This window comes from Glycine max, chromosome 1 (assembly GCF_000004515.6).
Source record: "Glycine max cultivar Williams 82 chromosome 1, Glycine_max_v4.0, whole genome shotgun sequence".
Taxonomy (NCBI): Eukaryota; Viridiplantae; Streptophyta; class Magnoliopsida; order Fabales; family Fabaceae; genus Glycine; species Glycine max.
In genome coordinates this window covers 51,365,986-51,385,300 of record NC_016088.4, presented here as the reverse complement: position 1 = coordinate 51,385,300, position 19,315 = coordinate 51,365,986, and the positions used below count along the sequence as shown (strand labels likewise).

The window sequence follows — 19,315 nt, the reverse complement described above, 5'->3', positions numbered from 1 at the left end:
AATAAGAAATGAGCTAGTTCCATTTAATTAGATCATGAAAAGTTTTAAGTATTTTATAAAAATGCATAAACTTATCATAAAAAAATAATAGTAACCTTTAAATTTATAATATTTGTTAAAGATTAGTAACTTGATTTAATTTTAAATGATTGGTGGAGTTTATCCAAGTGATGCAATACAAGGAAGTCTGAAATTTGACGAGTGACGTTCCAACCGGCCACGCCCACCGAAAGGGAAAGCGCTGGAAAATGCTGCGTTCCACCGCGTTTTCTGTTTTCGGGAAGATTAACTTCAAAGGCTTAAACCAAGCAACAGAGCACCCAGATATAGAGATTTGACTAGTCATATCCACGTGCTGCATACACATACATACTTTTGTTGTGCTCAGCTTCTATCGTGAATTGAAGAACCCATTTGCATTCAGGCTTAGATCGCTTACCACACCACACCATATGGCTGTTACTGTGGCCATGTTACCTCGTTGGTCGGTGTTTCTTCTTTTTCTGTTTGTCTTGTGTAGCTCAGGAGCAAAGGTTGTCGCCATTGATGTACATGCAGCAAAGCGTCTCATCCAGACCGGTTCCATTTATCTTGATGTTAGGTAACGCATCCATTCACTTTAGAGGATACAAAGTTAATAATCTAAGTGATTAATGAGCGAAAATCAGCTTTCTTTCAACAACAAAAATGACAAACATGTTATAATATTAACGGGTTTTTTTTTTTCATTAACTTAATGACATTTCTTATTACTTTATCTTTTCTTATTTTAGAGGAGTAATTAAAATTCATTTAAAGGAATTTTTTTAGTTATTTTTCTTCTCTCTTTTAAACCTAAATCATTTGGTAGGACGGTGGAAGAGTTCAAGAAAGGGCATGTGGATGCAGTTAATGTCCTTAACATTCCATACATGTTGAATACACCCAAGGGTAACAAACTTTTTTAATCCCTATTAATTACTCAAACTAGTTTTCGATCCATACAAATCTCTATATTTATTATTTAGCACATGACAGTATCAGTATGTTGTATTACAAATTTTCTATGGTTAAAATTTAAGATGCTTGTGATTTTGGAGAGCAGGCAAGGTAAAGAATCCAGACTTTCTGAAGGAGGTTTCATCAGCTTGCAACAAAGAAGATCATCTCATTTTGGTAACTATCTTTTCTCTTGCTTCTTTTCCCCCCCATACAAAACAAACTACAATTTCAACTGGCTAATGCTAGTTAAAGTCAACTTAATGTTTTATCTGTATTTCAGGGTTGTCAAAGTGGGGTGAGATCTCTGTATGCAACTGCTGATCTTCTGTCTGAAGTAAGTTAATTCATGTCAACTTCAGTATACTTTTTATCTCAATTTAGTCTTGATACAAATATATAGCAGTGGCTATGAAATATCTGAACATTACTCTAGCTATAAAATTCATGTTATGTAGCTTATTATGGTTTCCTTTATTTCCTTCTTTTGACAATTAATGGATGAGAAGACTAACTTGTATTGGTTGGATTTGAATTGATAGGGTTTTAAGAATGTGAAAGACATGGGAGGAGGTTATGTGGACTGGGTTAAAAACAAGTTTCCAGTGATTATACCAGTGGCCAAAGAGGAACTATAATAAGTAATGGATAGGAACATTCATCTTTCTTTCTAAATGGTTTTATCAGGGAGATACCACATCCCTTCATATGTACTACTTCAGAGTGTTCATTAGTTCAACTTACAACACTTCATTTCAATCCTGCGGCTATGCTTACAATTATATTTGTATCTATTCCAACTATGTAACACAAGCATTATCAGGGGAAGACTTTCAGAGACCACTCTCATTAATTAGTCTTCTTCATGTGCATATAAGATGGACTCATGATCTGATGATTGTCTTGTTATTTTGATATTTATTTTGAAAAAAAAGCAATTGGATTCATATCAAGGTCGTTTACCCGTTTCAGTTAATGTCTACAAGTGCTGTGTCCATTATGATTACTGGACACTGGCTTTGGTAGAATGTTTTAGTTTTCTTGATTGCCTTGCTCACGAAGTTTCTGTTGAATAAAGTTTTCTATATATTGCTTCAAAACTAACGAAAACGGCCGGAACCTGTATTTTTTTTATTCTCCTCAAAGACTGCAACTTTTTTCCTTTCTAAAAAAATAACGAACATATTTACCGGTAATCCAGTCCCTGATCAATTGTCAAAAACTATATCATTAACTCAACTTACTAACCTACCAGTCACATCATAAATTCTACTGATATTAGTCGCCGATTCTAAATGGGAAAAAAGATCCACAAGGTTAAAGTAATTTGGTAAAGTTGTTTGGCACTATTTGGGAGTTAGAATTTAACATACCATAGTTGATGAATTCAATTATTCAAATATTAATGTTCACACCAACCGATACTGCGTGATGGAGTGCAGGGACAAGATTTCTGACATTGGGTCAATGGGCCTAATTGTTCCGAAAATAATAAGATAAATGTTAATTACTATCTTAAGTGTATTTTTAAGAAATTAAAGTAATTTTTTTATTGAAAGACAGAAAATTATACTGTTCATATCTGATGTTTCTTAATTAATGTGCTGAGGACATAGGTTAGTAAGATCCAAATAATAAATGAGTTGTTTAACACGCACGCAGATTTGTATGATGATACATTATGGTTCGTTAGGAACAATTATTTATTTATTTTTCCACTTTCTTTTCCCATCAAAGATCCTAAATGATTTACAAGTGGAGTGAGATTGTTTAAATCCTGATCCAATTCTAAACTAGCATCGGCCCATGTTAGATCTGCGCATTCTTATTGGTGAAAAAGTGACCATAACGTTGTGTCATTGTTCAATCGTGGCCATGCGACAGATCCAACTTGAAGTGACTAGTTAACCGAACCTGGCATAGTTAAGAGATCAGTTAATGGAACCATTATTCTCAACTAGTTCGTGGCAGCACATGCATGTGCTTATTAATTTTCTGATGACAAAGTTTCAACATTTTGCCTCAGCAAAGCCACCACCAACTCTATCTCCACATTATGTTATGCATTGAAGAGACAACACACACAATAGGATTGTCTGTTCTTGTCTGATGGAAACCTTTCATTATAAGTCCCATAGAAGGGCATAGTTTTCATGACATCGTGTGTTGTTTTGAGGACGAATACCAGACATCATGGGGGAAGAAAATGGCGAAGGAAGATCCTTAGCTGAAACCCCCACATATGCCGTGGCAACTGTGATCACTGTCTTGGTTTCTCTTAGTTTTTTGTTCCAAGGCACGTTAAAAAAATTGGTAAAGGTACGTAAGTATACCCTTTGTTTTTCTCTAGCTCCTTCCAATTTCTCACATTTATAGGTTTCTTATACATTGAATAATGTCACAGTGGTTGGACAGAACTAAGAGAAAATCTCTGCTTTCTGCTCTGGACAAGATCAAAGAAGGTAGCCAGGGATCAGTTGTAACCCCAAATGGGTTCCATTAGTATTTCTTTTCTTGTTATATATATGTTTGGACGAGTGGAACTCACTACTATAAAAAAATTTAATCTTTATTTAAGCAGAATTGATGCTTTTTGGGCTTCTGTCATTGCTGATGGGTCATTGGATTATTTTTGTGGCAAAGATTTGCGTCAAGTCATCGGTATTAAGCAGCAGATTTTTTCCGTGTGCAATGGAAAAGAATTCGGTGAAACGTTTTGTCGGGATGGGTTCAGCATATTCAAATAAAACAGTTCTCGAAGGGAAAGTGAACAATGGCCTGCATAATTATTGTCCTGAGGTAGTTTTCCTACTCCTTCTAGGATGTTTCAATTGTAAATTTGCTATGCTTTAGCCGTCGGTTGGTAATGCAAGCAAACAAATCATTCTCAGTGATTCTATTCTGATCAATAGTTCAATTCTAAAGTGGACTTCACAGGTGCACATTTCACTGAAAACTCATCACTTGCTTCACAGGGTCATGAATCATTGGCTTCTTATGAAAGTCTTGAGCAGCTTCATCGCTTTGTGTTTGTTCTTGGGGTCACCCATATTACCTATAGCTTTATTGCTGTTGCCCTGGCCATGATCAAGGTTAAAATAGTCACGATGAAACTTTCTTCCTATTCTAATTTTGTTGGTTTGGCATTGATTTTCTTATTTTAGATTTTATTCAGATATATAGCTGGAGAACATGGGAAAACGAAGCAAAGACTATTGCTGTACAAAGCATACAAGGTTCTGACTTCTATGCATCTGATAACTTCAAAGTTTCAATAAGCCGAGAATTACTTTGCAATACATTAAGCTTGATGATTTTAAATAATAATCCATTTTGATCAAATTGTCTTAGTTTAGATACTTCACAAGGTACATCAAGATTGAGGCGGCTTAATACATTCGTCTTTCACCATACTTCCCATCCTTGGAGTCATCACAAAATTCTTGTTTGGCTGGTACTCTCTATGCAGTCATTTTTTTCTGTCATATTCTCTTTAGGCATAATATATTTGAAAATGCATGAAATATTGTGTTTACTCATGGTTTATTACTACTTGTTGTTCATATATCATTGTTTGAACTAAAAATAATGGAATGGATTGATTTCATGAATCATATCTTAATTCCAAAAGGAACAAATCAATCCAAATGTACTTCTGTTTAAGATAAAACTGTAGTTCAACTATGGTAAGTGCTCTTTAAAATTCTTTTCCCCTCAACATGTCCGGTAAAGATTGTTTCCAACAAGAGAAGCGTGCCAATGTACTGTGTGCTTGACAGTTGCCATAATTTGTCTCCTGCATAAGCTTTTTAAAAGCAGCACGCCAGCAAAATGGATTTTTTCCCCTTCATGTATAGGTTTTTGACACTTTCAATAGCAATTTCCTTGGCTTCTTAGAATACTGATGATTGATGAACCTGTATTGCAGCTATGTTTCAGCCGCCAATTTTGGAGTTCCATCCACAGAGCCGATTACATGGCATTGCGCTTAGGCTTCATTACTGTGAGTAATTTTTTTGCCACAATATAACAATATCTTCCATCAAATAAAAAAGTGTAGGTAAACACTAAGTCCATAGTTTTGAACTGAAAGACTAACAGCACCAAGTTGATGGAGGAAATTAATGGAGATATTGAATTTCTTTACTGTAGTAAATGTTATAGCTTTTTGTACAATCGCATCTAACTGAAAACAAAAAAAGGAAAGCTAATGACTAATGAGTCATGACTCATGAGATATGAGTGGACCAGTATTACCTCTTTTCCCTGAAAAAGGAATGTGGAAATGAAGAACTGAAGATGACAATTTCACCTTTCAGTTTACCAGCTAATGTTTCTGCCTTTTCTTCTTTTTTCTGGTGTTCTATAGAATCATGGTCTTCCCACAACATACGATTTCCACAACTATATGCTTCGAAGCATGGATGAGGAATTTCGTGACATAGTTGGTGTTAGGTACTCTTTCTTTATTCAGATGGATTTAGTGGCTTCATTTATTTATCATATTAAATTTGCTACTGTTATACTAATTAGATTTTTAAGATTGCTAGCTTAATTGAATTGGGGAATATTTTTTACGATTAGATGTATTTTGCAACTTTTTTATTTTAATTTTCGTGTTACTTTTTATTCTGGTTGGTGAAAATAAATTTGATATTTTGCAACTTTTTTTTTTGTTACATTTTATTCTGGTTGGTGAAAATAAATTTGATAGCTTCTGGACTTGTTTTGCAGTGTGCTTCTCTGGATATATGCCATCTGCTGTATTTTTCTAAATTTTCACGGTAAGTTTCAGTAAGTTTCATTGCTCAAATGTGATCTCAAGCAACTTGAGCAGATAATATGTTTTAACTTAGTGAACACAGCTATCAAAAATTCAAAATAAGCTCCCACTTTAGTGAACATCTTCTTCCTTGAATTAGGGCAAAAAACTCAGTGAGAGCTATCAACAGAAATCATAGCGTTATAGTTACTTCGTTATAAAGATGCAGGTGTAATTTTATGATAATCTGATAACAGTAGCCATATATTACAGAGGTCTTGTGATGATGAAAGCTATAATTTTATTTTAGACTAGTAAACATGTTTATGGTCTTGCTTAACACTGGCGTAGTGTTCTGTTTCTGAAATATTATCCAAGTTTTATTCATGTGAAACTAAACTCCATAATTTTCATTCAGGAAGCAACTTTTACTTTTGGCTTTCCTTCGTTCCAGCAATTGTAAGTCCTGATAATGTTTGTTAAGGCTTTTCCACTTACCATCTACTAGTAGTTACTTTTCACTAATGATTTTTCTTTTATTGACTTGCATTTTAGTTGATCCTCATCATTGGTACTAAATTGCATCGAGTGGTAGTAAAGTTGGCCGTTGAAATAATAAATCGTTGCCCAAATATGAAACCTCACCAGTTTAACTTAAGAGATGAGCTCTTTTGGTTTGGAAAGCCCAGGTTTCTGTTACGGTTAATACAATTAATATCCTTCTTGGTAAGTAATATTGTGTTTCCATTTTGCTTTTCATTGCTGATATACTTCTTAATTTCCTTTTCCCTTTTTTTTTTATCTTTCAGAATGCATTTGAAATGGCAACATTCTTATGGTCCCTGGTAAGAAACCTGCATGGTTTTCATATTGCAGTACATAACTCTAGGTAGTAGGTAGTGTACCATAAGTACGTTAGTTCTCCAACACCATTCCATGCTGCTATATCTCGGTTTGTAATTTTATGGACTAACCATATTGCCATAACATTTTTTGGCTTTGGTTAAAGTGAGGATTTGGCAAAAAATTGGATACATGCATAATCTTATAATTGTTGTCTTTATTTTTGGGTTCAGTGGGAAATTAAAGATCCTTCTTGCTTCATGAGCAACCGAAGGTTTATTGTGATCCGGTTATCATTCGGGTATACATTACTTTTTGTCAATGTTCTTACTCTTTCTATAGATTAAATTGAATTACAATTCCAACAAAATCATATGCACTTTGGTCTTTTGTTACCACAGGGTCATCTCCCAAGTCTGGTGCAGCTTTATAACGTTTCCTCTCTATGTTATCATCACACAGGTCAACTTCTTGTTCTTTTTGTTGGAGATAAAAATCATTTGGAGCCAGCACTGCTGCACCATACAGTTAATAATCGGCTGAGAAATACTATTGAAACGCTACTTGACACACTCGCTTAAACACTATTAATTGAAATTTATTGAAAATCACAAGATTATATAGGTCTTATTTTTATTTAATAAAGCTTTATTTATGATCTTATAGTTTTTAATAAATTTTAAAGTCCTGTTAACCTGTGTCTAATGGTTAAGGAATTAATTAGTAGAAAATTTTTAATTTAAGATTACACTGGAGATATTATAATAGAACATACCGTTACACCTTCCAATAAAAAAACTTTCCACTTTTGATTCCTTAATCAGTGTCATTGGTTAGCATTTTACTAAATTTTAACCCATAATAGAAAGTGTGTCATTGGTTAGCACATGTTACTAAATCAAGTTGTTTGAACAACTTGATTTTCAAGATAGTAATAACAATACCTCTAATACCAAGTAGCTTAAATATTTATTGGGCTTGCACCTATCAACTTAGGCCTTTGGGAGTTGTTTATGATGACTTACTAGTAGGTCCTTGATACATCTCCCTTTACTCTTCTTTTACACCAGAACATGTGTTATTGCACTCTCACATTTAATCCCTCTTAAAATCTTGGTTATGTGAATGCAGATGGGGTCAAGGTTCAAGAAGACCGTGGTCTCTGAAAATGTGAGAAAATCACTCTCTAAATGGCAGAGAAGAGTGAAGGACAGACAAAGTTCTACTTGTGCACTCCTTACTACAACATCACCAACATCATTGAGTTCTTTGATGCATGGAACTGACAAGTCTAATTCCCATGTCTCAATCAGTGAGGAAGGAAGCTCCTCAGGGACTAAAGATATTTGTCTCTCTTATCTTGATCATCATGTGCCAAAGACCCAAGGAAATGCTCCATTTCTAAGTTATGAAAATGACCATGATCAGGATCATGAAGTAATCAATGATTCATCTCCGCCTCCTCTGTCTTGAGATTGCTTTGGTTGTGCTGTGGACAGTGTCATGAATTAAATTTGAATACTTATAAGTTCATAACTAACTCCAATTCATGTTTTATTTAGTGCATCTAATACCTACCGTATCTACTGCTAACAAAATCATTTAGTTTGGTGGTATATTCTATGTTTTATTATCAGATAATATTTTATTGTAACATTTTTAAATATGTTTTTTATAAATTAAATATGCTTATTAGTCACTTCAAAATTAAGAAACATATTTATTAACAATATTATAAAAACGTATTGCATAAAACTATCATACATGTATGACGCCTTGCTTCTAACTCGTAAATAAATGAGGCCATCAATTTTTTTTTATATTAACCTAACAAATATGCAATATATGTACGATCTAAAAGTCTCTTTCTCATAATATCAAAACAATATAATATTTTTTAAGAAATATAGTCAAAATACAAGTTCCTCACTCGTGTACAGGAGCGTAATAATAAAATCCACACCGTTAACAAAGATTTCAGCAAAAATTGTAACTTCAATTCGCACAATGAAGAACAACAATAAAGTGGAGATAACTTCAATTCGCACACTGTAGCTTGTATTGGTGTGTTTGGATACTCGCTATATCCTCATTGAAAGGAAGAACCACATTTTTCAAAGTAAAAATGTCAAAATAATTATGTTGTAGTTTTCATTTGAAAGTCCATTGGCGTTTGATTCAATTGTTTCCCAAATACACACGATATTGTTTGCCAAGACAAGTTTAGTATTTATGAGTGAACCTGAACACATGCAAATTAATGTGTATGTATGTGTAATGTAAGTGAGCGAAAGACGAAGAAAGATAAAGGATAAGGAGTTTATGTTTTTGTTGTGTGTACTTGATAAGGTTAGAAATTAACCATGATTAAAATAGGTGGTGGTAAACTAGTGTCTAATGATGATTTTTTTTTTTTTTGAGAAATTATGAAGGAGACATAGCAATGTGGACAAAAGTCATTAAATGGAATAAATTATTATATGGTCTAGGATCATCACGACAGTTATGGTCCCGATCAGGAATAGCACGACATGTGGACAAGTGGTGATGTTCAATAATAATAAAGTTTAGCAGCATTTGCCGAAACAAAAATATGAAATTTAAAAAAGTTGATCATTTTGTCCACAAATCACATTTAATCAAATTGTAAACAATCAATTTCCAAAAATAACCATTGATTGCAAATCTTCCATGCTAAAAACAATAACACCCTTTGTATTTACCCAAAATTTGATGTGGGAGGAACTCCTTGATCAACAATAAGTCTCCCAAAAACTTTAATCATATGTTCACAAAATGATCCACTAGGGTTTTTGAATCTAAGAAAATAGATGTCATTTCAACTTTCAAACTCAAGGAGATCTTCTCAATCCATGTGGAGAATAACAATAAGGTCTCGCTTCATTCTAATCATGCCTAAATGAATGTCAAAGAGAACCTGATTGAACTTGTTTGTAGTTAAATTGATTAATTTGATTTTTAAATTTTAGATTTAGGATTACATAAACCTTATTACATACTTACTGCTAGTGAACATCTCCACTTGTCCATATGCTATACTATTATTGGTTGAGATCATAACTGATGTGGTAATCCCAAAGCATGTAACAGTTATTTGTTGGATATGGAATGTAAGAAGCTTATCTTAATATTAGGGTATTTTTGGCCATGGCCTTGTTAACTCATTGGTTATCGACAAAGGAATCAGTTACAGGAAATGAGGATGAATTTGTTGGTAGGAATAAAAAAGATGAGTAGAAGGGATAGTGGGTGTACTAATTTCCAAAAAAAAAAAGAGGATATATTTGAAAAACAATTACAAAATAAGTGAAAGAGAGGTATATGATTAAGTTGGAGGTATGTTTATTAAATGCCTAAAAAAAGTGAGTGCAGTTTTTTGGGTTATTCTTCCTGCACCATACAAATTTCTTTTACACTCAACAATAGAAGTGAAAAGATGAAAATTTCCTTTAGTTAAAACTCAAATACACCCATCCCTCCACATACCATTCACTCACACCTCCTTCCCTCCTACTATGCTGCAACACCATTGATGCCATTGATGCCTCCTTCCCTTCGCTGCTGCCCCGCGAGTCTGTCCCCTCCCCTTCGTTATTCTTCTTGCATTCATCTTCTATCCCATCCCGCCTCCTCGCCATGAGTACCTTGTATGTGTTTGTTTTTTTATTGCATTATCCGTATGATCATACAAATTGACAATCCATAAGGTTCATACAGATTGTCAATCCGTATGAACCATACGAATTGCAAATCCGTATGTTTCTTACGGATTGCAAATTTGTATGTTTCTTACGGATTACCAATCTTTATGGCACAGATCACAGTTGCAGATGTAAAAAAATAACCTCCTCCGCCATTGCACCACAACACCCATCACGACAACAACCACAAACTTATTGCGAACTGCGAATGAACCACCTCGATAATGCACCTTGACGAAACCAACCACAACACGGAAGGAGGAGCTCATCCTACAAAAAAAACAAACTGAGTGGTGTAAGAAGAAAACAAAGAAGGAAGGAAAGAAGAAGAAGTAAAAAGGGGTAAGGTTGGAATTTTCAAAAATATGTTGGGTGTAGAAAAAATGTGAAAGGTGCAGGAAGAAAATCCAGCTTAATAAATTCAGAACAGGCCCGCTTGGTAGGCCCAATAAATTCCGTCCCCCTCTGTGTTGCGCTGCACCAGATTATTGGTTTCGTTTAAGAGAATTAAGCACTCGGTTACAGAACAAACTTCTTTCACTCTTTCGCTTCTGAATCTTCAACAATGGTGCTCGAGGTAATCCCCGATTTCCCCTCGTGCGTTGATTTCAACAAGCTTATCATTACCAATTTTTAGGGTTTTTTCTTGATGTTGCGGTAGCAGTTTTTTCATCGTATTGATTTCTTCAACAGGCGACGATGATCTGTATCGACAATTCTGAATGGATGCGTAACGGTGATTACTCTCCTTCTCGATTTCAAGCTCAAGCAGACGCTGTGAATCTCATTTGCGGTGCTAAAACGCAGGTTAGGTTTAGCCAAACCGTGCAATATTCTGCTTTTACATTTCCCCCCTCTCTATTTTATATTTGTTATCATTTCATTAATATATTTAGTTTTGGAAAATTAGATAGAATTAGAGAAGACTTGGAAATCGGAATGTTATAGCTGGCTTGTGCTTGGATGAACTAAGCGTTTTATTGTTGATGTTGTGTTTCAGATTAGGTTTTTAAATTTGAGTTTCAGATAATTGTGTAGGGTTCTCTTGTGCTGATGAATTGTTTTGATTTTAATAATGCATACAGTCTAATCCAGAAAATACAGTGGGAGTTCTCACAATGGCAGGGAAAGGCGTTCGTGTTTTGGTCACCCCTACCAGTGATCTGGGCAAGATCTTAGCCTGCATGCATGGTCAGTATTTTACATATTTTTTTGAATGTGTTACCTTTGTTTTTATGTGTAGATGTTCTAGATTTATTATTTGGACTGTGCTATGTTGGAAAAAGCATTATTTGGTATGAGTTATAATTGAATCTAACCGCGTTATGAAATGGCTTATTTTGTATTGGAGTTTTATTATTCAAAATTAGTGTTTAGTTAGCATGTGCCCCTAGGACTAAGGTTAAAAATAAGACCAATAACTAAATTAAATATCATGAAATTCTTAAAATAATTTAATAATTTGTTTCTCTAAATAATTAAGATGAGTGATAGACATGTTTTTTTTTTTTTTTTTTAATTATTGTATATTGTGTTCGGAGGGCGAGCCCTGGTGCAGCGGTAAAGTTGTGCCTTGGTGACTTGTTGGTCATGGGTTCGAATCCGGAAACAGCCTCTTTGCATATGCAAGGGTAAGGCTGCGTACAATATCCCTCCCCCATACCTTCGCATAACGAAGAGCCTCTGGGCAATGGGGTACGAAGTTTTTTTTATTGTATATTGTGTTCGCTAAGACATTGGCAAATATACTAATGAGACAATTGTTGTCAACTACCTGTATTTGTTTCTCTAAATAATTAAGATGAGTGATAGACGTGTTTTTTTTTTTTAATTTGTATTTTTTGTTAAGTCCTTCGAGAAGATATAGAAGGAGATAACAAGGTTGTCAAATTGAGAGTCTATGCAAACTCATAGAGCTTCCCTAAACTTGACTCGATAACTTGTTAAGAGTTTACCTAATACAAAATTTAATAGTTAAAATACCCATCATAATATCCAAAAAAGATTTAGTACTATATTAATAATACCTATGCAACAAAGTTAGCGGGGAGTGGTTTCTGCTGGTAGGATTGCAATTGGGTTAACCTTGCGTGAGATGGGTCTTTCTCCTCAGCGAGAGTTGGGCCTGTTCACCTCGTTGGAGCAGGGTTCATCTAGTCTTCTTGTTGGTTTTGTTGCAGGCTTGCAACAATGCATTCATCTGAGCTGAGTTAATCACTTTGTGGCAGTTGAGTTGAGAGTGGATGCAGGTTTGTATCTTTGGTTCATTCAGAATGTTGTTGCAAGTAGGTTCTGGCTATGATGTTGGATGCAGTTGTAGACTGTAGAGTCAAGTTTGCAAGGCCGAGGTTGAAGGTTGTACATTCAAATTTCATGATGCCATGTTTTGGGTTTTTGAAAGGTGATAAAGCACTTTCATTTTGGTCTTTTTTGAAGGTAGAGCATCACTCTGGTGTAGAGTTATTCAATTCCTCTCTAACTTGTGAGTTTATACAAGTTTATTTGAGTTTACACAGAAGCAAGTTCACAAGCAATTTTCCTATCTAGAATCGTAAACTTATATGATTTTACAAGTTAACTCGCAAGTTTGACACCATAGGGAGATAGGATTAACAAATTATGCTGGAATTCAATTAGGAACTGGTTCAGAGATGAGAAAAGTGAAGAACAAAATGGAATGAGCAAGAAAGTGAAGACTGTTATTCTCAAGAATGTAATAATTACAGAGAAAGAATTGGTTCTGGCACTTTGAGTGACTAGAATCCTCCTTCCCACCTATTTCCAATTTCTCAATACCCGTCTGACAATTAACTTTCCCTTTTATACTATTTATAGAATTGATTCCCACTTTTAACTACCTATAATTAACTTTGTTACTCTTGTAACTAAGGTGGCTTTATTCCCCACACTCTTTTTTCTTTTCTCTCTCAGAAACCTTCTTAATAGGATGGTGTGCCCTATCAAATTCATAAAGGAAATTTTGTTGAGCCTCTTTTCTTTTTGGATGTTAATAGTAGCTATGTAAGCTTGCCTTCTATAGGGCATGTATATTGGTGAGGTTGAACATTATCTAAACTCTTTTCTGAAACGATAAACAAGAATCGAACATGTTTGCTGCATATTCTTCTACCATATTGTGTCATAGTGTTTTTTTTTTTTTTTGAAAAATGAGTTCATTTTGTTTTTATTTTTTTCCCTAATTTAGGGCTAGATATAGGTGGTGAGATGAACCTAGCTGCTGGCATTCAGGTTGCACAACTGGCTCTTAAGCATCGGCAAAATAAAAAACAACAGCAGAGGATTATTGTCTTTGCTGGAAGGTATGCTTAGCTATATTTTGTCCATATTGAAATTATATTATTTGTAGTTATTTTGTCTTAATTATCTAAATTAATGTTTTTCAGCCCTGTCAAGCATGAAAAGAAGATGTTGGAGATGATAGGAAGAAAGTTGAAAAAGAATAGTGTTGCACTTGATATTGTTAATTTTGGTGAAGAAGATGAGGGGAAGACAGAGAAGCTGGAAGCACTCCTCGCAGCTGTTAACAATAATGATACCAGCCACATTGTTCATGTTCCATCTGGTCCTAATGCCCTTTCTGATGTACTTATAAGGTTCGTGGGCTCAATTTCATCGTGTGTTTTTTCTTTTTTGTCCCTTGTTTCTCTCTTAAGATAAGTTCAATGTAACTTTTTTGATCTAATTTTGATATTCATGCGATGTTGCTTTCTGGCAGTACACCTATTTTCACTGGTGATGGGGAAGGTGGAAGTGGTTTTGCAGCTGCTGCTGCTGCCGCTGCAGCTGGTGGTGTATCAGGATTTGAGTTTGGCGTGGATCCAAACTTGGATCCAGAATTGGCTCTTGCTCTAAGAGTTTCAATGGAAGAGGAGCGAGCCAGGCAGGAAGCAGCTGCAAAAAAGGCTGCAGAGGATGCTGCAAAACAAGAGAAGGGAGGTGAGCAGCAAGCCAGCTCACAAGATGCAACAATGACTGAGCGTGCCAGTGCAGCAATGTCTGAAGCTGAGAATAAGACAAGTGATTTGATGGTTGGTGTTTTTGTTGCATTTATCTACATGTTATTGCTTGTTTTTCTCCTTGATCAACTGGAATATAATAATCTATGTGCATATAATGGTTGGTTGGGCTGCTTTCAGAATTTATAGTAATTCTGGCTAATTAAATTGTAAAGGCATATTAGATGCCTAGGCTTGAAACTTAACAAGGAAGCTTGAAACTTCACAAGGAAGATGAGAATTGACATACTATTTTTGTTGTTTGTATTGACCTTCAAATGGAAACAGGATGATGAGAATGCCTTACTACAGCAGGCGCTTGCAATGTCTATGGATGATCCTGCCATTAGCCATGATGTAAAAGATACAGATATGTCAGAAGCTTCTGCAAGTGATCCTGACTTGGCTCTGGGTGAGTTTTATGTTATTAATTCAATCCTCATCTAAGAAACAGAGATATTGACATGGGTCATGATGTAGGCAATGGACACTGCATTACAGTACAATTTAAGTGTCCCAACTCCCATGAGGCATTGAAGCGTGGTGTCTTATGTGTCCAACATGGAATCACAGACCCCTTTTTTAAGTATCCTGCTCTTTATGCGTCATATTTCTTACATTAAGCATGGACACATGTTTTTGCAAATTGCAAGTCTTCTTTTTTAATCCAGTCTTTTGTATGACAAATGCCTTGTTTTTATATCTTGATGATTTAAGATGATTTCTTCATGTGTTTCCACTTCAGTGAAGTAGATAGTTCTTATTCCTTTTTGGTGAAAAGAAGGATTTCAATGTGTTTGTTTTGTCTGCATTTACATATTTACTTACCTAACTCCTACTTGTTTTGAGGATTTTGGTATGCTTACTGTGACCTGTACATGGGGTTAAATTAATTTACATCTTAGAATTTCTAAGTCACAGTAAAGCTTCATTGGTGGTTATAATCTTTTGTTGGTTTGGTCATTTATCGCTTGCAGCACTCCAATTGTCAATAGCAGATAGTACAAAGGATCAAGGCAGCCAGTCAGACATGAGCAAATTGTTGGCCGATCAATCCTTTGTATCTTCTATCCTTGCATCGGTATGTCTAATAAATCCCATGATTATTTGTTATGTTAAACATTCCCCATGATTATTTGTTTTGTTCTTTTAACATAGTAGATTGATCTGCTGTATTTTATGCACTAAGTGATAATTGGTGGGTTTTTGCAGCTTCCTGGGGTTGACCCAAATGACCCTTCTGTCAAGGATTTGCTGGCTTCCATGCAAAATCAGTCTGAGGTTAGTCTTTCTATGGAAAAGCGTATATTGGGATTTGAAAGGAATTTTTTTCAAAATTGCAGCACAAGCCATTGTTGGAGTCTTTGGCCTACGTTAACCTTGAACACCTTTCCCCTTTCTCCCCTCCTTTGATTGTTTTTTCCACTTTATTCAGCAATTGTTGAATTTGCTTGGTATTGTCTTTCTAATATAGTAATATTGGAAATCCTTTGTGAAGTGTTTATGATGTCTGCCATTGAATGCCTTAAGGACAGTAGTTGGCTTTGGTTTTCTTAATATGAAAACATAATCAGACCGCACAACCTTGATTACTTCATTTGTGATTGTTTGCTTCTTTTTTATTTTTATTTTTTGAATGTATTTTCTGGGTTAATATTGTGTCTTGAAGTTGTGTAGCAAACCATTACTGTAATACTATATATATATGAGAAGGGATCTACTTACTCCAAGAGAATCAGATCCCTCCTCTATATATATGTATATTAATGGATCACGAGATTTTTATACAAAGACTAATTTGCTACCAAGCTTAAGATCTTTTATGCCTAGTGCCCTATCTTAAACTTCATTTTTTTTTTCTTTTCCTTTTGGGGGTGGGGGTAAGTGGTATTTTGCTCCATTTCCTGTAATGCTATCAATTTTCTGATTGTATTGTTTATCCAGCCTCAACAGAAGAATGACGACAAGCCATCAAACGAGGAGGAGAAGAAGTAATCTTTGAGAACCACTTTGCCCTGTATGGTTTTATTTTCTTGGTAGCATTCTTCGCGGCTGTTACTAATCGGGGGAACTATTTACGCATGTTTCAATGTGTCTCTCTGCACTTTAATTGGAACCAATGCATGTCTCTCGATTGAATATTGGATGATTTTTAACTTAAAATGTTCTTGATTATCATGCCTTGTTCTTGGTTGGTGCTTATCATGTGACGAGGGCTTTTAAAGGACTGTGTTTTAATACCGAAGAAAGTTCCAACTATTAAAATGTATTTCAATCTCATCTCCATATTTGTGCTAATCCGTAATTTGTTACCTTTTATTTTATTTTATTAACATAGATGAATGCTTAGGTTATTTTCTAAAAAAAATCAGTTTTTTTTATGAAAAACTTTTGGTTAAAACTAAGTTATTTCTTTTTCATTTTTTTAAATATGAAGTCCAGAAAAAAGTTATAACATTATTTCGATGTTTTTATTCTTGTGGGGAATTTTTTTCCTTAATGAATTTGAGTTTTCATAAATTAATATCAACTGCGTAGGACCTTAAGCATAAAACACCCTTTAAATTAAATAAGTTAGTTGGGTAGTTTAAATAAGCCTTATAAATAAATATCTTTGTCCTTATTTTTATTGAATGACTGATTAAAAGTTTAACAGCTTGTCCTTATTTTTATTAAATGATTGATTAAAAGTTTAACAGTTTAACTAAGCTTTATAATCATATTTTGTCCGAATTTTTATTAAATGATATTTTTTTAACCCTCCGATTCATTAGGGAAAAGAATAAATCCTGATTTATTTAGAATTCGATCGAGAGATAAATAAAATTTGATAAATAATTATTTCTGTTAAAAATTGAACTCAGGATCTTAATGTTATGGTAATCACTTGTGTCCAATGATTTTATTTTATTATTAACTTATTTACTTATTAATTAGTCTTTATAATTAAGAATTTTAAATCTTATACATATACAATAAGTTTTCAAAGTTAAGCTGATTTGAAACTCCATTTGACATTTCATTAAGTAGACCTAGGTTTGTTGGACAGTGTTTAACCTAGGCGAGCCATTTGATAGTGTTAAATGATTCAACTTGTGACCAAAGAATAGTGCAACTAAGTGAAACATATAAACAATCTATTGTCACTTAGCTGTTGTTGATTATAATGAAAGAGGATTATAATTTGAAATTATTTTCCCCATTTTCTATAATGTTGCCAGATTGAATTTGAATTTTAGAAGCACTATTTTTTTTTTTTAAAAGCAGGGGAATCGCTATAATTATACCTACAAAAATATCGGTGAAAGAAAAAAAAAAAAAAGAGCCAACAAAGATTGATCCAATTGCGAAGGAACATATGCATAATTCACAAGATTGTGAGTATTTTGTTAGTGTTTATTGAGCTTTGACACCTATCCTGATTTGGTATTTTCTCATAGTCTATTCATCTAAACTTTAAATAAATAAATAAAAGACAGAAAAAAATGATACGGCTCTTAAAAAATAACGCACTTCAGTGTGTTAATTGATATGGCACTGAAAAATAATGCACCCAAGTGCAGCCAATAAATAATAGAGATATTCCTATCCAGTTCTAGGAATGAGGTTTTCATCATTCCCGTCTTTGAAGTTTAAACTTGGCAATGAAGTCCAAGCCAATGAAAGAGCAGCACTCCTCTTATAGAAATAAAAGCGGAATATCCTCCATGAAGAGATGAGATAATTACCTTCTTTCACATGTATAATGGCTATAAACAATGTCATTGCAGTTGCAGGGTGACGATCCCCCAATCCCACTAAATTCAAGTACAACTATGATTCATAGATCCTCCATTCTGGGTTTGACATTCATGCCCCTTAATAAATTTAAATGTAGTTTAACCTAATCCACCCATGATAACAATCAGAACAAACAAAAAGTAGGATGCCGTAGTAGGAAGGGGGGTCGACAACTACAAGGGGTCAATATGAGTTCAACTAATAGCATGTAAAATAATTTTGGCTTGTTAAAAAGAAATGATGAAAAGTATTTATCGACTTTTGTTGATGAAATCTATATTGGAAAATTTTTCTGTACAGTGGGGTTATTCGTCTTAATTGGTCTTTTTTTAATATATAAAATTTGAACTTGAGATCTATCTTACCTCAAGTAATGTTGGTTGGTTTTCCGATGGAAATAAAAATTCAGGATATTTAATAACTTAGCCTCTCAAAAGAAAAGAAAAACTTAACCAAATGAAATAAAGCCTCCTAAATTTTGATTAAAATGTGTTTGATCTACATCATTAAACCTACTCTTTTGAGAACATTGTATCATGTAATCCTCTGCTAATATTATCTTCTTTCAATTTATAGCATTGACCATTTTTTAAATGAGGATTTTTTGAATACATAAGAATCAAAATCAGATATTACGGAATTTAGGATAGTTTAACCTATTAAGTTAAATATTTTTATTAAATGAGTAAAGTCTAAAGTTTAGAATGAGTATTAAGTATAATTTGACATAAATTGAGAAACATCGATCCATATAATCTGTCACAAAAACTTTAATCTATAAATGGGATGTGCTATGATACAATAAGTGCTCAAGCCTTTATTACTGTTTTTTTTTTTATTGGAAAAGAATCACTCTGCACTCATATCTTGAGATGATCTAGATACTTCAGCATACGGACCTTTTTTTTTAAAGAAAAAAAATACTAAATTTAATAAATTCATTGAACAAAATCAACAAATACTATCTCTATTCCTACGTACAAAAAATAAATGAAAATATTTTTTTTCTAAATATAAAAAATATATGACTACTTTCAAATGCATTGATTGTTAATATTTTTATATTATTAATTTATTGTGAAGCCTTTTAATGAGATAATCACTCATTTTTAATGAAAGTGATTGAATTTATTAAACTATTGACAATATAATTCATATTTACTGGTTGAAAAAAGTATCTCTTGAAATGTAAGTAGTGTCATTAAATACACTTA

The 19,315-nt window shown here is 33.8% G+C and overlaps 3 protein-coding genes across 8 annotated transcripts; all 3 read left to right on the top strand.

Moving 5' to 3' along the window:
* LOC100815122 (thiosulfate sulfurtransferase 18) lies at nucleotides 1-1,873 on the top strand. The gene is made up of 5 exons (XM_003517121.5): nucleotides 1-601; nucleotides 851-930; nucleotides 1,085-1,155; nucleotides 1,262-1,315; nucleotides 1,521-1,873. Exons 1-5 carry the CDS (start codon nucleotides 453-455, stop codon nucleotides 1,614-1,616), a joined length of 450 nt encoding a protein of 149 aa, XP_003517169.1. The 5' UTR covers nucleotides 1-452; the 3' UTR covers nucleotides 1,617-1,873.
* A 927-nt stretch (nucleotides 1,874-2,800) lies between these two features.
* On the top strand, nucleotides 2,801-8,140 carry LOC100806566 (MLO-like protein 4). 2 transcript variants are annotated; one of them, XM_026128597.2, is made up of 15 exons: nucleotides 2,801-3,297; nucleotides 3,383-3,440; nucleotides 3,560-3,777; nucleotides 3,954-4,070; nucleotides 4,154-4,214; nucleotides 4,335-4,432; nucleotides 4,907-4,981; nucleotides 5,348-5,433; nucleotides 5,713-5,762; nucleotides 6,159-6,199; nucleotides 6,296-6,466; nucleotides 6,550-6,585; nucleotides 6,817-6,884; nucleotides 6,985-7,045; nucleotides 7,715-8,140. In XM_026128597.2, the coding sequence occupies exons 1-15, from the start codon at nucleotides 3,172-3,174 to the stop codon at nucleotides 8,054-8,056; spliced, it is 1,608 nt and encodes a 535-aa protein (XP_025984382.1). In that variant the 5' UTR covers nucleotides 2,801-3,171; the 3' UTR covers nucleotides 8,057-8,140. The 2 variants fall into 2 exon arrangements, with proteins under 2 accessions (XP_025984382.1, XP_014631181.1); XM_014775695.3 differs by having other exon boundaries at nucleotides 3,223-3,297; nucleotides 3,622-3,777.
* A 2,608-nt stretch (nucleotides 8,141-10,748) lies between these two features.
* LOC100814594 (26S proteasome non-ATPase regulatory subunit 4 homolog) lies at nucleotides 10,749-16,499 on the top strand. Of its 5 annotated transcripts, XM_041016142.1 has the most exons (11): nucleotides 11,096-11,112; nucleotides 11,391-11,496; nucleotides 12,486-12,554; nucleotides 12,742-12,787; nucleotides 13,511-13,625; nucleotides 13,710-13,919; nucleotides 14,042-14,354; nucleotides 14,610-14,733; nucleotides 15,299-15,402; nucleotides 15,534-15,602; nucleotides 16,266-16,499. In XM_041016142.1, exons 3-11 carry the CDS (start codon nucleotides 12,549-12,551, stop codon nucleotides 16,314-16,316), a joined length of 1,038 nt encoding a protein of 345 aa, XP_040872076.1. In that variant the 5' UTR covers nucleotides 11,096-11,112; nucleotides 11,391-11,496; nucleotides 12,486-12,548; the 3' UTR covers nucleotides 16,317-16,499. The 5 variants fall into 5 exon arrangements, with proteins under 5 accessions (XP_003517168.1, XP_006573550.1, XP_006573551.1 ...); XM_003517120.5 differs by lacking the exons at nucleotides 12,486-12,554; nucleotides 12,742-12,787 and adding an exon at nucleotides 10,749-10,882 and having other exon boundaries at nucleotides 10,999-11,112; XM_006573488.4 differs by lacking the exon at nucleotides 12,742-12,787 and having other exon boundaries at nucleotides 11,095-11,112; nucleotides 12,486-12,706.
* The last annotated feature ends 2,816 nt before the right edge of the window (nucleotides 16,500-19,315 follow it).